The 17261-nt window shown below is 41.6% G+C and overlaps 1 protein-coding gene across 4 annotated transcripts in view; it reads left to right on the top strand.

Moving 5' to 3' along the window:
• The first annotated feature begins 384 nt into the window (after nt 1-384).
• HEATR6 (HEAT repeat containing 6) overlaps nt 385-17261 on the top strand; it is a 31861-nt gene continuing 14984 nt past the window's right edge. For 2 of the 4 annotated variants that reach the window (XR_545966.2, XM_070560835.1), the window contains exons 1-9: nt 404-660; nt 3177-3284; nt 5453-5593; nt 6067-6182; nt 7012-7126; nt 8814-8915; nt 9848-9985; nt 12205-12506; nt 13287-13464. Coding sequence is in view for 3 of the 4 variants with exons in the window: in XM_070560835.1 (XP_070416936.1) it covers nt 442-660; nt 3177-3284; nt 5453-5593; nt 6067-6182; nt 7012-7126; nt 8814-8915; nt 9848-9985; nt 12205-12506; nt 13287-13464 (1419 nt within the window). In the remaining variant the exon portion in view is untranslated. Of the gene's footprint in view, nt 661-3176; nt 3285-5452; nt 5594-6066; nt 6183-7011; nt 7127-8813; nt 8916-9847; nt 9986-12204; nt 12507-13286; nt 13465-17261 lie in introns of all 4 variants that reach the window. The other 2 variants (XM_008526655.2, XM_070560834.1) reach the window with 2 other exon arrangements.

The raw sequence follows: 17261 nt of genomic DNA, 5'->3' as shown, positions 1-17261 counted from the left end.
CAAAGCCAGCTGTAAGTAATACTGGGGAGTGTAACCTTTATTCAGGGTGGTTTTGTACCTCGGGAAAAAATCAGGAGCTCTAATACTACGTAAGAAGAGTAGAAGGATGTCATAGAACTAGCAGTTTCTGCCACTGCCATCCACAGTGTCTCCTCTCCAACCCCAGCCCGAATCTGAAGTACTAAACAGTGATGTCAGCCCCGCCCAGGAACAAATTTTCTGGGAGGACAGAGTCCCCACTTTTCCGACAGGGCTCAAGGAGAGGTGGGCGGCGACAAAGTCTGCAAGGGGATTTCTGACAAGTATTCGCAGCGCACCAGCCCCGTAGTCTTGGAACACCACCCGGGGAGGGAAACTGGTCCAAATAAGGCATTTCCGGAACTGGCGGGAGGAGACTGGGGATGCCCCGGAAGTGTTTCCCCGTTGTCCTACGTAGGAAAAATGGCGGCAGTGCAAGTCGCCGGCTCCTTGCCCGGCGGGCAGCAGCGGCAGGCGCCGCGGGAGCCACCCCCCGAGCAGGGCAACGGGTTCCGCTGCTTGTCAGCCCGCCTCCGCGCCCTGCGTCCGGATGACAGCAGCTCCGCCCGCACCGAGATCCACCTGCTCTTCGACCAGCTCATCTCTGAGAACTACAGCGAGGGCGGCGGTGTGGCCCCCGAGGTAGGCGGCGCGCCGGGTGGGGCCGACGCGGGCCGCGCCTGCTGGCCCCGGCCCACCCTTCCAGGATGCTAGCTGGTAGCTCCCGCCTGCCTCTCCCCGGGAGGGCTTTTCCCACCCCCGCGTCCCATGACTCCGTTCCAGGCTCGTTTGCCCTCTCTGCCCGTGGCACATTCTCTGCCCTCCTCTATCCCGGAGACCCTGCAGTAGTACTGGGCAAACTCGCGTCTTTCAGAACCCAACTTGGTGACTTCTGCTCTGATAACGCCGCAGGTGTCATCTCTAGTCCCACCTTTCCGTCCCCCCCACCCCCAACCCTGTTCCACGCTCTGCATCCAAAACAATTTGTATATAACGTTCGCTACTACCATTTACTGAGTGCGTGGTACGCGGGCCACTACTGTACTTTACCGGACACAGTTCCAGGAATCTTAGAAAGTGGGTATTATTGGGGCTATTTTACTGATAAAAATACTGAGGCTCGTAAAGATCCAATGTCATATTGCTGGCAAAAGGCAGAGCTAGAATTGGAACCTAAGTCCGTCACAACGTCCTTGCCATTTTCTGTTCCTGCGTGCTAGCTTCCCCCCTCTGCCTCCTCTTCAGAAGTGTTTGATACTATTCACACATATCAGGCCTTGGAGATGACTAACTTAATTCCCTGAACTCTTGACCCGGTCATACCACTGCCTTCTGGTGCTCTCAGGCACCTCAAACTTGACAGTTCCTAAAAATGAGTACATTAGCTACATACACACACTCCATCCCCAACCCTCCCACCCCCTCAACACACACAAGCATGCACAGTCTGCCAAGTCACACAGGAACAAACATTGATTTCTCCTTCCTTCCTCCCAGATCCTATCCAATCTGGATTCTTCAGAATCTATCTCATAAATATTTCTCAGTCCATCCCCTCCTTTCTATACCCACTGCCAATGCCTTAGGCCCTCAGGCAAGGTGACTTTTTCCTGGTCGATTCCACTCCTCTCTAACTAATCTCCGGCCTCCAGTCCAGCCCTTCTCCGAACTGAGCCTTGCTCTGCTGCTAGCGTGATCTTTTCTTTCATGGAAAAAAATCTAATTTGGGAAGATCTTCAGGACGTATTGGTAAATGGTCAAAGCAAGTTACAGAACAGTTCATACAGTATGAGACCAATATAGGGCAGGGAGAGTTTAAAGATAAATATACGTTTATACATGGAAAGAGTTCACAACAATGTATGTAAGAGTTTACAACAACGTGATAGTGTGTGTCCCTAGGGAGCAGAGTGGAATTAAGGGAGTAGTCAGGAACTTTTGCCATATTTGTGTAATTTGATATATTTGCACCAAAAATGTGTGCCTTTCCAGTCTCCTGTCCTGTCGCTCCTCCTTTTGTGCCCTGTGTGCAGTCATTTAAAACTTGCAGCTCCTCAGGCACCTACCGGTGTTTCACACCTCCTGGTGTTCCAAGTTTTTGCACACTCTGTTCCCTTTGCTTGCAGTATCTTTCAGTGCCTTGTCTGTCTGGCAGGTTTTTACTCATCCTTCAAATCATTCCAGATTCTGCTTAAAAATCACCTCCACAAGACCTCTCTAATTCCCGTTTCCCGATGGTTTGTACATAGTTCTTTCAGCATGTAAATCACTTTAATTATTTGCATTTCTATCTCCCTCACTAGATGGTGAGCTCTTTGAGATTCAGGAATATGTTTGTTCACATGTGAACCTCAAAGACGTAGCATACTGCCTGGCACGTAGTCCTGCTCGGAGCCTTTTAATTCAATAAACATCAATGGATGAACGAACATCCATTTGCAAATAGGGTGATTTGCAAATAGGGTCCTCTTTTTTTTCTTTTTTTTTTTTTAAGAATTCCCTAATTTCACAGTAAATTCATACAAGTGTCATTTCTGAATTTCCCAGTGGCATTGAAAGTCTGGTTCACTCACTTTTTGGTATTTTTAACTTCACTGTGTGCTTTTATATTCTGGAAGCCTTTCTTTGGTTATTTAATTATAGTGTCTACATCTGTAGAGACTCTAGAGTCTTTAGCCTGATAAAAGCCATGTAGAGGGGCCAGCCCAGTGGCGTAGTGGTTAAGTTTGCATGCTCCGCTTCGGCAGGCCAGGGTTCACAGGCCCGGTGTGAACCTGGCACGGCTTGTGAAGCCACACTGTGGTGGCATCCCACAGAAAATAGAGGAAGACTGGCAGGGATGTTAGCTCAGTGACAATCTTCCTCAAGCAAAAAGAGGAAGATTGGCAACAAATCTTAGCTCAGGGCCAGTCTTCCTCACAAAAAACAAAAACAAAAACTAAGCCATGTTGATGTTGATTCTTTTCCTTCTTATTTAGCACATCCTATTTTTGTGCTATTATTTCGTTTTTTTCCTGCTTGCTGCCTCAAATTTCATCTTTCCCTATTTTGAGTGTGAATATTCACTTTTATTTTCCCATTCGGTTGTGTTTAGGGAGTCTTTACCTGACTAGTAGATACGTCACCTTTTCATTGTCTTTTTCTTTTTTTTTTGGTAGGATGTCAGTACTCTTCTTGTCCAAGCTTGCCGACTGGTGCCTCCTAATCAGAATCATCTTGTCAGCAAAGTGTCTCAGCTGATCCACCATTTACTTAACAGATTACAGGTAATCATGTGTGTACCTTTAGCATTCAGATCATGAACTTTGAGAATAAGTAAGTACCTTTGAACTACTACATCTGTGGTAGGTATGACAGCCCAGTCTTTTGAGAAGCTATAAAAACAGCAGGTGCCTTACTAAGAATGATATTAAAACAAATATAACTGACAAAAAAAATATGCTGCACAATTCTAGAAGTTTGTCCATTAGAGGTATTCCTTTCTGTTTGGTTCTAGTAACCATTATCATTCAAGCCCCCGAGTCTTGGAATTCTTCATGGAAGGTGTATTTGACTGAGATCTATCTAAGAATAAATTGAAATCTACTCCTGCTCCTTTTCTACCAATATTTTTCCCCTTTCCCAAAGCTACCATCTTTGTAGTCTACTTTTGTTCTTCATAAAACATAAGTAGCTTGGGGGCAAGAGGACACTGGTTAAAAAGACCCCTGTTATTTATATCAAGGTCATACTATAGCTCCCCTCTCTCCAGAACCTCTTCCAACATGCTGAATAAATCTAGTATCTTTTTAGGAACAGTTCAAAAATCAAGGCTGTTACCCTAAGATACCATATGATTATGTGAATGTAGGTAGCACGAAACTTGTCAATTAGCATTATGTAATCTAGGATGCTTTTGGCTGCAAGAAACAGAGAAGCCTACCCAGAATAGCTAAACAGTTTTTTAAAAAAATTATCTCCCATTGCAAGCCCCAAGGGAGGCAACTCCAAGGGCACTTAATAATAAGAGGCTTACTGGCATCTTTCCATCCTGCCCTCCTCAGTATATGGGTTCTCAGCTGGCATCTCTCACAGTCATAGGATGGCTGCCTCAAGTGCACGCATCCCATGCAAAATAAATAACATCCAGCAGAAGCAAAAGACCTGTTTATTTTGTGTCTCTTTTATTTCAAAATGAGGAAACGTGTCCCACAGACTCTCCAGCAGAGCTCCCCTGATAGCTGGCTGGGGAGAGCTAGGTCATATGAGAACCCCTCTACACCAGTCTCATCAGGGGAGTGGCCTTAACCTAAGTGGCTTAAACCAGAAGTTTCAGCCTTGACTATACATTAGAATCCCCTGGAGCGCTTAAGCTCCCTTGAAGATTATAACGTGCAGCTCATCCCTTACATCAGGGTTTCTCAACCTTGGCACCATCGATATTTTGGAATGGATAATTCTTTGTTGTGGGGGGCTGTCTTGTGCGTTGTAGGATGTTTAGGGGCATTCTTGAGCTCTACCCACTAGAGACCAGTAGCATCCCTCCAATTGTGACAATCAAAAATGTCTACAGACATTGCCAGATGTTCCCTGGGGGGCAAGATTGCCCCTGGTAGAGAACCACTGTCTTAGACTAATTAGGATGTACCCTCAGGTCTCCTGTGGGAGGGGTAGGCACCCAAGTAAAATCAGTACTCTGGCAGCAAGGAAACAGGAGATGAGTGCTGGTAGGTAAGCAACAATGTCTGCTACATGTGACTTCCTAAGTGAAATAGGGCCGTTTTCAAGTTTAGAATTTTCCAAACTGATACGGTGGCTTCTGATTGTTTACTATTCTCACGTATATCTTCTTTGTTAACACTGGCAGTTGGAAAAGTTCCTCATCACCTGTGGCACCTACAGCCCTTAACCGACTTTCCAGCATTTGATGACCGTTTATCTCAATTGTCCATGAATCGATACTTGGATTAGCCTACTTTGTCCCAACACGATTATAAACTCCTTGAGGACGGGGCTAGCCATCTCTTCCTCTTGTATTCCCGACATCATAGTAGAGACAGGGTAGCTATTTAGCAGGCATATTTATTCACAATATATTTGTTGAGCAAACATTTACTATGTGGAGGGCAATTTAGTTGAATTAAGATATTTCAGTGGATTGAGTCTTACATATCTGTGTATTTACAGCTGCCAGTGTCTGGCTATTTCAAGGAAAAGTTACAAGGACTTTGCTAGATTCTCCTTTAGTGGAGGGAGTAAAGGGGAAAGTAAAGAGAAGGCCCTGTCTTGATCAAACTTTCAGGGCCTTTACAGCTGATCTTTTTGACACAAAAATGATGGACACACACACTTTCTTGCTTTTACACAACTCAATTCAGGTGAGTATGCATGTCTGAAAAGGATGAAAATATTTTTTTAGAAGTTAGATCATATTTGTTTTTTCTTCTATCAATAGGTCATTGTTGATGAACAGAACTTGGATTTCCTGTTGGCATATACCATTTCTGCTATTCAACAGTGCAGTTCCTGGACACATGTGGAAGTTCTTCAAGCCCTGGCAGCTCTGGTTTACTGCAATGGCTCGAAATGTCAAAAGGTAGTTTAAACTGTGTTGTGTCTTTCCTTGAAAGGTCGGGAGCACAGGCTCTGAACCAACAGACCGCTATTGAGATTTTTATCCTGTCATTAATTGGATATGTAACCTTGAGCAACCCTTACTCAACCACTCTGAGCCTCGTTTCCTCATGTGTAAAATAGTTCCTCTGAGGATGAAGTGGGACAGTACTCGTAAAGTGCTGAGTGCTCAGTAAATAGTAGCCGTTATTATTATTATCACTACCCTTCAGCTAGGCAGCCGAGAACAAAGAGCTTCAGCAACTACCTACGCTGGGAGTGATGACCCCTACTGATGTTTTTTGGTGTATCTTTGCATGCCCATCTGAAAGGTTTACCTAGCAGCTAGTTTTTGGTACTTAACTACCCTTTAGTTAAAAAAATGAAATCTGTCTAAAGAGTGTTGTTTTCCTAGAAGCTTTTCTTCAAGAACCATTGGCTATTATTTTGTCTTAGTACCTCCCAGACTTGCTAGGCAAGAGTGGACTCTTGATGAAGTTGAGTGACTCGTCTCAGTCGGACCCTGAAGTTAGGAGAGCTGCAGTGCATTGTATGGCAAACCTATGTCTCAGGTATGTGGATCCATCAGATGCCCCAGTTGTAATCAGATAGGGCCTCTCATGGGCTCTTGGTAGGTGGTTCCCTCTGTCTGAAGCCAGAGACTTATAAAAATAACCTACTTTGCATTTTCTGTGTTCTTTGCTAATAAGATCTTCTTATATTTTTTATTTTTATTTTTAATATTGCTTGTAAAGAAAGCTTATAAAAAAGTGAAGGCGAAAATAGACTAGGACCTTAATCCCTAAAATATGGTAAAGTATATGTGTGCAGTATGTCAAGGTTTCGTTTTCTATTGGTTTAAATTATAACCATGCTAAGTCTTTTAGAAGGATACATTCATATGAATTTAAGCTTTGGTGAGATTTATCTGTCAAAGCCGATTTCTTCTAAGAAAATGGAACCCATCTCAGCTGCCCCATTCTAGATTCACGCAGTAGAAGATGAGCAGCACGGGCTGGAACTGATGTATGACATCTCGTCTCTCCATTGCAGTATTGTCCAGCGTTCAGCTGTGTGGCTCTAGCTTGATGGGACCTGTCTGCACTATTTCCCTCTAAGAACCAGAAAGCAGAATTTCTCCCTCTCCATACTTCTTCCACCACAAACTTCCATAACTTTTCCTTAGGGAAACCATCCGTCCTTCTTCCTATTCTAGTCTTGTGCCTGCCCCACAGCAGTAATTAATTAACCAAAGTACATAATCTTCCATTATACAGTTTCGTCCAAGGGTGTATTCCAACTCCATTAGTCTGTATTGTTGCTATTTTTAATTCTTATTTTTTTGCAAGCCCCATTTCAAAGGAGACTGAGTGTGAGTTGCTTTCTCTCTGTGTGTTTTAGTGTACCAGGACAGCCGTACTTGGAGGAGCCCTACCAAAATATCTGCTTCCAGGCTTTCTTGACCACTTTACAGTCTCCAAAGTCATCTGATATGGATGATATCACATTTTGCATGGTAGGTGGGACTACCGCTACTCTTGTGAACGTTACCCATGTGTCTGGAAGCCGCAGCAGAACAGGGGCTCTTACTAAAGAGTCTAATTTGGTTGCCGTACTAGTTTGTCTAGAGGTGGAGGCATAAGTGGAATGTTTAGAACCTAAAAAGACTGAAGTCATAGCTTTCAAGTTTAAATTGCAAGAAACTGTGTGTGTTTGTTTTGTTTTGCTGTTGTTTTTGTTTTGCAATTTGAGGTTTTTAAAGAAAACTATATTTTTTCCCTCCTGACTATAAAAACAGACTAGCGACTATCTTTTAGTTGGAAGGGAAGGAGTAGAGTTCAACAATACCTGCAATATTTTATTTCTTTTTTTAAAAATCTGATGTAAATATGACAATTTGTTAGCATGTTTTAAATTCAGAGTGACACATTTCAAAAATTACATATCTAAGATGGTGACAGTTCCTTATATGGACTTTCAGTTATGACCACTGGGAACAATTTGTTCTCCTTGCCCCTAGATTTTTTTCCCCATGTAAATGAGTATATTTATAACTTTTAAGTGGGATCATATTAAATATGCTGTTTCGCAATTTTCTCTCCTTTTTAAACTTAGTATCTTCAGTAGTTGATATTTTCAGTACCTGTTGATGTGCCTCACGCTTTCCAACTGCTGTAGCTGGAAGACCTTGCACAAGTTAACTTCTTGAACATTCAGGTTCTCCTTCTCTGAAAAGGGCCAAATGGTATAACTACCTCATAGGGGTCTTGTGAGGAGTATATAAAATAAAGCATTTAAAGTCCTTGGCAGAGTGCTTGCTGTTATTGTTGAGTTTCACATGTAGCAGAGGTTAGCTTCTTATGTAATCATTGTCATAATTGATGGAAATTGAAGTTTTTTCGATGTTTCCATGATTTCAAACAAGGCTACAGTTCACATCCTCTCCATATAGGGAATGTTACTTTTTTTTTTTTTTTTTGGTGAGAAGCAATTGGCCCTGAGCTAACATCTTTTGCCAATCTTGCTCTTTTTGCTCGAGGAAGATTGCCTCTGAGCTAACGTCAGTGCCAATCTTCCTCTATTTTTTATGTGGGACGCTGCCACAGCATGGCTTGATGAGCGATGTGTGGGTCTGTGCCCAGGATCTGAACCCACGAACCCCAGGCCACCGAAGCAGAATGCGTGAACTTAACACTATGCCATCAGACCAGCCCTGGGAAGTGTTTCTTAAGGAAAGAATCCTGGAAATGAGATTACTGAGTCACAAAACTAGTCTTGATCAGAATTACCTTTCAGAAACCTGCTCCCAGATACATTCCTTTGCCTTAAGAACCACCGAGGTTGCCATGTTAGAGATTCCCCACTTCTCATCTCTGCTGCCACTTTTTCATTCCTATCACATTTTCCCCACTAGGTGTCTCTTCTTTTTTTTCTTGCTCACTATTTGTACATGCTGGTTTATAAACATATACAATAAGACCACTCTTATTCAATAAGAGTATTGTTTTCTTTTAGAAAATAATTAGTAGTAGTTTATCTGATTTCTTCTCTGGATCTTCATCTCTGCTTTTTTTTTCCCCTGTCTAAAGGTTTTTTCATCATCTGAAGACTTTTTCTCCTCTGTCCTAAGTAGTGCTGGAAAGTTGATCCCTGGACAATGAAATTTCCTTTACCTTTTAAGTTGGTCTCCTTTTTTCCCCTAGTTGTTACAAAATGCATTAAAAGGTATACAGTCTCTTCTAAATGGTGGGAAGATGAAACTGACGCAGACTGATGAACTTGGAGCCCTGCTAGCTGTGCTAAAGGTAAGGCGTTGCCCGTTGAAACCCCAAGGCCTCGTTATGGGTAGTGTCTTTCCTGTTTTAAACCCCAGGCCTAAGGACCACTTTATGTCATCACTCCAAGGCTAGCTTTCAGGTATCGTATTTTAAGAGGGAAGAATAAAATGTTCATATTCAAGCATACTTAAAATTAAGAACCAGAAATAATAAACCTTGATTTAGGAAATGTATCATTCTAAAATTTTAAAATTTTATCTAGGAAGGGACTAAGTTGTGAGATATGATTGGTAGATTATCTAATTTTAGATTATCTTGAACCTGTTTGTACTTGAAAGAAGAATCAGGGCTTCCCTTGGCTCTCTCCCGCGTAGGCCAGTCAAGACGTGTGTCAGTGGGCTGCTATCCTTAGGTTTCTGAGCCTGCCAGTCAGTGGGAAGGTTAGGGCAGCCTCTCAGGGAACCCGGAGGTTTTCATTTCAGCCAGGAAATGGTAAGAAGCTTTGTGCCTGCCCCGGTCAAAGCCATGGATAACCTAGCTTTATCAAGACTAAGATTTTAATTCTTTCCCTCTGCCGTGTCTCCTACTCCCAAATAGATAGACGATAGCTAGATGTGGATATAGATAAGCTAAATAAAAATAATAGATTTGTAAAAAATTTATAGGTAGATAAAATAATTGGATAAAAATGACGATAAATTTTAAAAATTAATAAATAAAAGTAATAAGTAAATAAACTAAAATCAAACCTAACCTGATCTGGCCAAACCAGATCCAGCTGGAGGCTGGATGAGATTACACTCTTCTTTAAGCCCTAAATCTTTAAGCTATCTATTTCCATTTTTATTTCCTTTAATAAACTTCTAAACTTAATCTGTTTGTGTGATCCAGAACATGATGAATCATTGTATTTTGATTTATGTTTTGTGGGTGTGTGTCTCCTTAATCACCATGAATAGAAATCCATGTTTCATGGACTCCCTGGACTGAGCATAGAGATGCCTACGGTGTTATACCCCACTCCACTTCCTCAGTATGATGGGCGACCACCCGACAAACCACAGCAATCGGAATCCAGTGCTTCTCGACCAACTGTGGTACATTTATGTCTCTAGATTTAAGTTGTGGACTGTTTTTAATTGCTTGCTATGTGTGTTTTCAATGATTTACATCACTACTGCACCAAAGACTTACCTTGGATTTGATTTAATTTAGAGGTTTTAGCATAGTAAATTTAAATTCATCACACTGCTAAAATACAAGTTAGAGCATCTTTTAGTTACTTGTAGGCAGTGTAACAGCTATAAAAATGGGCATTCACTTTACACCCAAAGCCAAGCATCCTCATCTCTCAAATGCTCAAGACTACAGGTCAGCAAATTTTTTCTTTAAAAGACCACCTGGTAAATATTTTAGGTCTCTTACAACTGCCAACTCTGTCCTCCTAGTGCAAAGTCAGCCATAGACCCTATGTTAACAAATGGGTATGGCTGTGTTCCAGTAAAACTTTATTTACAGATACAGGCTGGGCACTGGGCTGAATTTGGCCTTCAGACTGCAATTCACCAACCCCTCTCTAGATCGTTAGGAACCCACCTACCAGTCAGCTCACTGTCTCCACACGCCTTACATTCCCAAGTTTCCCAGCCTTTCCTGATAGCTGCCATCTCCCTCATGTTTCTGTTGGAGAACCTAGAATATACAGATATAGGGCCAAAGGTATTACATCTAGAAATATAATACCTGGTAAAAATGCTTATAATTAGGAATTCTTTCACTTGTTCACTTATTCAATATTTACCAAACATCTGCTGTATCCCAGACATTGTGCTGAGCATTAAGGATATAGACTCCTAAGTGTTTTTAGGAGTTTGGAGGAGAAGGCAAAGCTGGATAAACAAACAGCTACAATGCAATATTGTGATTTCTTTCATCAGAATATTCACAGGGTACTCTGGGAACACAGTCAGGGGACCCAGTCCAAATAGAGGAGTAAGGAGACTTTTTAAAAGGTATGGTGGCAGGGCTGGGCTGGTGGCATAGTGGTTGAGTTCATGTGCTCCACTTCAGCAGCCTGGGGTTCACAGCTTCAGATCCCAGGCTTGGACCTAGTGCTGCTCATCGAGCCACGCTGTGGCGGTATCCCACATGAAATGGAGGAAGATTGTAGCTCAGCAACAAACTTCCTCAACCAAAAAGAGGAAGATTGGCAACGGATGTTAGCTAAGGGCCAATCTTCCTCACCAGGAAAAAAAAAAAAAAAAAGTGCTGGCTAACCTGAGACTCAAGAATGAGTAGCAGTACAGAGAGGGAAGGACTGTGTTTTATTCCAAGGGAACAGAAGGTGCATAAAGACAGAGAATGAGAGTGCCTGTAGCCCATTGTTAACCAGCAGGGCTAGAGTGTCAGGTGCACTGAGGGAAAGGGTGGGACAAATATGTAGCAGAGGCCAAATCATAAGGGTCCTATATAGTATGCTCAGGAGTTTGGGTTTTTGTTGTATAGGTGGTGGAGATTCACTGAAGAATCTTATGTAGGGGAATAGTATGATCAGATTTGCATTTTAGAAAAATCACTGTGGTAGCAAGTAAAAGGGTCTGAGTCGGGAGCCACGTTAATAATCTAAAGTAGAAGTGATGAGGATCTTCCTTCCCTAAGCCCAGAGACTGAGAGTGCAGAGGAGGGCACAGGTTCCAAAGATACTTGGATGCCAGAAAGAAGAAAGTAGGAGAAAAGAAAGAAACTGGCGTTTACTTACTGTCTACATCTAAAAAGCCCCATTGCCCTAAAACATGCATTGTATGTAATGGGTTCAAGTTTCTCCTGGGCATCTAGAGTGGTACTAACTATGTATCTTATTTGGGAGAACTGAGAAAATAGTCTCTCAAGCCATTTTCTGTAGACCTTAATTCCCTTGCGGAACCCCAGTTGAGAAGGCTGAGTGCTTCCACAACTGTGCAAGGTGGGTGGGATTCCCCTTGTGCTTAGAGCTGAGGAAGTTCAGGCTCAGAGAGCCTAAGTGATTTGCCCAGGGTCACAGTGGTAGAATTTAAACCCAGGCCATAAGTTTTGTTCTGTCCCGCGTGTTTCATACCTTGCTTCTTAGTAGTCCTGTAGTGTATGTGTGAGCACTTAACACAGTTCCTGACACACAGGGGATTAAGTAAGTGCCACTTTTTTCTCTTCTCCTCTTTTCTTCAGACTACATGTCAGGGACATATTTAGTAATTATCAAATGAGAAAGTACCAATGATTCAGTTAAAAAATATTTTGAAATAGTTATCGTACATATGTTTCCATTTGCTCCTAACATCAGAATAGAAAGAAAAAATCAAAAGTAAAACCAAAGAAAACCCAGCAAGGAGAAGATGAGGAGGAGGAAGAACCCAGCGGTGAAAGAGAAGCAGCCTCGGTCACTGGCTCAGGCAGAGCGAACCTGCGTGAAGGGAGCCCTCAGTGTCCCCCCTCCGCGGGTGTCCAGAGTTTGCCGTTCAATGGAAGTGGTGCTGCAGGAAAAGAGCGAGCCTCCTCACCCCTCAGCTCTTCCAGCTGGAAAAGGGTCAGCAGTAGTGAGTCAGACTATTCTGATGCTGAAGGAGGCATGCAGAGTAAAATGAGGTAGTAGTATTTTGTTGTGTTTTTATGCCTTGTATTCTAAGTTGCATGTAAGTTTATAACTTTGCTTAAAAACCCTTCTACTGCATGTGATTTAACTTGAAGATTCTGATTTATGTGGGACTTTGCGTTACTCTGCATTTTGCCTTGTTCTCTAAATCTGTCTTTGTACATGTGGTTCCCGTGCCTGGAATATTCCTTCTTTCACTTTTTTCTCCTTGTTAACCACTACTCATCTTCAGTATGAGCTCAGCAATCATATCCTCTGAGGAGCCTTTTCTGACCCCCCATTCTGGCTTAGGTACCTGTCCTGTGTGGCCCTTTCACCTGTCTCTGCCTTAGGGTGATCATAACTTGCTGCAGTTATCTCTTTAACTGGCTGTCTCTGCCATTAATAAGCTCGTCAACAGCACGGGCTTAGTTTACATCTTCCAGCCTTGGCACACGCCTGGCACGTGCATGAGGACACTCAGGACCTGTCAGTTGGATGAATGGATTCTCTCAGTGTCTCATATCTAACACTAGTTTCCTAACATCAGCGTGTTGCCCTCTTATTCTTTATCTAGTTGGGTTTTTTTAATTGTCAATTTTATTAACTTGTTATATAAACAAATTGCTTTAACATGTTTTGATCATATTTTGAAAAATAACTTTTTTGATATCATGTTGGCATCTTTAGGACTTACTTAGAATGTTGACTTTTTCAGTGTATCATTTGAGTTGGCTGTAATAAATAGCATTTCGTATTAAAAGACTTTTTCTTCCTTCTCTTGGTTATTAAAGGTCTTACCAAGCCAAAGTTCGCCAGGGAGCATTAGCTTGTTTTCTTTCTACTATAAAATCGATAGAAAAAAAAGTTCTTTATGGCTACTGGTCAGCCTTTGTTCCTGATACCCCTGAACTCGGAAGCCCACAGTCTGTGTCCTTGATGACTCTTACATTAAAAGATCCTTCTCCAAAGGTAAGAGCATTTGAATTCTGCTTAGTTACGCTAGGAAGAAAAGCTTTATGAGTCTGTGTTGTTTTCTCTGCCCTGTTGGATCATATCCGAACCCAGCTCTTGTTAGTACTGACCCGAGTCCTGACTTGAGAACCACGAGATGGGCAGGAGTAGGAAACGGGCTTATGTGAGTAACAGGTCGAGAGCCACACTGAGGGCACCTCCTGCCCCAGGCTTGCTTGAAGCCTCAGCATGCTGAGTTACTGCTTCAGTGTCCCCTTTGAGCTCCATTGAAAAAGCTGTGTTTCGCTCTCTTTTATGAAAATGTTTATTGCCCTGATATTTATAATAGGAAAAAATTTAAAAATGGCTTAAGTACTCTGGAATATCATGGTACATCGTGGTTATGAGGGATGTGTATGGCTTAGAAAAATGCTTATGCTGTTTTATGAAAGTACAGGATATAGAATTAAATGATCCCAACGATGTTTTTTTCTTTCAACTTTTTCATATCTTTCAAATCACATGTAATAAATATTTACATAGTTTAGTGAGAATAACTTATTTTTAAAAAAGAAAAAAATAACTTGGCAGTCATGGATAGCTACAGCAAGGTAGCTCTGGCTGATCAGATATTTGCCTCTTCTTGAATATGTTAACCTCCTCTCCAGAAGTTCACCTCTTGCCCAGTCAGGAAACTGGTCTGCTGCTTAGATTCCCCTTACAGTAACATTACAAAGTTATGCTGAATGCCGTCTGGGTGTCCTTAGGTAGCCAACTACCCTCTCACAGTGAAGAGGGTTGATGAGGCCAACAGTATTATTCCTTTTCTATTTTCCCTTAAAAATAAGGAGGAGCCCTAGTAATCCACAATACATTGGAACTCCGTGTGATCATCTCCTTGATGGCTAATGGCTATATAAGAAAACTTCTAAATGACCCTTCAAAAGCTTTACAGGATAAAGAAAAATAAAATAGCCTCAATTATACACAAAAAATGTCTTCTAGCATATTTCAAATACCCAGTATCCCGAGTAGTTAAACCAGTAGAAATTTTTCAGGTTGACTGACTCAATAGCGAGTAAGAATCTGAGAGAAAAATGGAAAATGAATGGTGGCAAATAAATCAGTAATGAAGCTCTTCTAGTAATTGAAAGGAAAACTATAAAAGTTAAAAAATATACACACACACGCACGCACACACACATTTGAAGACCCTCCACCTGAGAGGAGCTGCCCTAAGTAGCCACGGAGATGGTGCTTTGGAGCAAGTAGCGGGCCAGCTGCCCAGCACTGCAGCTGCCCAGCGAAGGGGATGTGGGACGTGTGAGTTTGGGATATGAAGACAGAGAGGTTATGAAGTCATATCTGAGGGAAGGCGATTGAAATAATTTTATGTTTTCATCTTTATATTTTTTAAATGTTTACATTTGGCTTAGAGTGCCAAAAGAGATTTTACATATTGCAAAGTGGTCCTCCTTGATTTGGGTACCTTTTAGATATGTTCCTGTTGTTTAACTTCAGTGAATGCAAGAAATGTGATGAGTGAAAAAATACAGACCTTCCCTCTGGAGATGTCTTACATCCTGGACAAAAGCTGCATGAAGGGCCTGGAGACATGGGAAACCAGTCACCATTCTTAAAGAGGATTGAAAAAGATCAAAATAATGATCAAAATTCATCATTTCAGTGCAGTGGCAAGTGAAATGATTATACTCAATAGATTCTTAGCAGATGCTTGGTTTAGAAGGGTGTAAATAAGTGTGGTGAGTATTGTCCCCCACGAGGCTTGGAGCACACCTCTGCAGACTGTCCATAGTATAATTAATTGTTCACCAAGACACACACTAGAAGAAAGCGTTTGGTAGATGATGTCAGCGAGAGAGGCTTTTTATAAAGACTTCCAGAAAGTTATGTGCAAAAATTAAAAGTGCTGGTTTATGTAAATGGAATGGAACAGGATTCTGGAATGATCAGAGGTAGATTAAAAGGCATAGAATGTGTAAAGGCTGAGTGGTCATCTCAGGTGCTCACTGTGAGTGTAGAGTTGGATGACTGAAGTTTCTCTTAGGATGAAACATGACAAGACAACAATAGAGCATCTTGTCATCGAAGTGCACAGTGATGATAGTTTTGAGTTCATGGCAGCTCTGATATGCCCTGTGGTAGATTCAGCTGGAAGCACAGTTTTCATTGACATACTGAGAAATTTTCCAAACAGAAATGGGCAGAAGGGAGGTGAGTGGACTCTTCCATTCAGAACACCAACAGTAGACAGAGATCACTTCCAGGAAATTGAAATATAAAATGCTAGAATGGTTCCTTGTGAAGGAGGAAACTTAGAAATTTCCTCTAGGATTTGGCAGTGTGGCAGTACTTAGGAAATTGTGACGTGGTTACGTGTTGGAATTGTGCTTCAGAAAGCACATCCTTTATGTTTCCAGGGGGCATGGAGCAAATTATCAATAAAAATAGCGTGACTAATTTACAGATTTCTTGTATATGATTTCCTCAGGTGTTACAAAGGTAGATTATGTAGATATATCCACAAGATTTGATCAAACTATATGACAAACTTTCCTCTTCGTACCTTGAGAATTATGCTGACTTTCGAATTCTGTGGTGAAGAACAGATGACCTTTGCTGGGGTGTCTCCGAATCTGGAGACCCTGACCCAGTGTTCAAATGCCTCCACCCAAAATACAGCTAGCTTTAGGAGTGTGAGCAAGGGATTAACGGTGAACGTGTGTGAAGAAGAATCAGTACTTAGAGCCAAAGAAGACAACAGCCGGGGGCCCTGCATCGAAACCTCAGTGGCACCCTCTCCCGGCAGTGACTTCTTCATCCCCCTCCCAGAAATATTCTGAGACCAAACATGCATAAAAAAGGGGAAAATAGGGATTGAGCGAGCTACCTCAGCAAACATTTCTGCTACCTTGTTAAGTAGCAAAAAAGGAAAAGTGCTTTCCTGTTTCATTACCTTAGAACAAGTGTTCATGTCCAAGGAGGGGGAACTACCCGCCAGTGAAACTGAGCACACTGATGTTTATAGGATTGAAAAGTCATCTATCATTGGAAATATTCAGACAACAGAAACTGAATCAACTAAATGAGCTCTCTGGAGAGCTGCACCTCTTATGGTTTGCTTGCACAAACCATAATTTCAGTAATTTCTGCTTAAAGTGCTGATTAGAACTGGTAAACAGTATATTAAATATTGATATAAGAATAAGTGAAGCAGAACTTTGATTAGATTTAGTGTCATAAATAGCATTTTTACAACAGATGTATTAAACAGGATTTAAGGGAAATTAAATCAGAACTATGAGGTATAATTTGATATAGTATCATATTTCTGTATAGATTTTATACCTCAGTGGTGAAAAATAACCAATTTCAATGACTTTCCTTTTGTTTTCATCTGTGATAGTCATGGGTGCTTTTTCTGTGTTAGGGTACCAAAGTTAAATGAGCTGGAAATTTTTAAATATCAGTTCATTTCTTTCCACAACTTAGTTTTTAATTTTATTTGGTTTGTGAGCTTTGGGAATTGTGATTTTTAATAGCCTTCTAAAGAAATGGAGGTTTAGCGTAACATCTGCCTTTTTCAGTTCAGACCAGCCAGCTGTCTAATCAGGTGTTGGCAGACTACGGCCTCTGGGCCAAATTTGGCCCACTATTTGTTTTTCTATGACCCATAAGCTAAGATTGGCTTTTATGCTTTTAAATGTTTTTTTTTTTAAATCAAAAGAAGAAGATTTCAATACATGTGAAAATTACATGAAATTCAGATTTCATTGTCCATAAGTAAAATTTTG

The sequence above is a fragment of the Equus przewalskii genome, chromosome 10 (genome assembly GCF_037783145.1).
Source record: "Equus przewalskii isolate Varuska chromosome 10, EquPr2, whole genome shotgun sequence".
In the NCBI taxonomy this organism is placed as follows: Eukaryota; Metazoa; Chordata; class Mammalia; order Perissodactyla; family Equidae; genus Equus; species Equus przewalskii.
The sequence above is the reverse complement of the archived record's forward strand: the minus strand, read 5'-3'. Positions and strand labels throughout refer to the sequence as shown.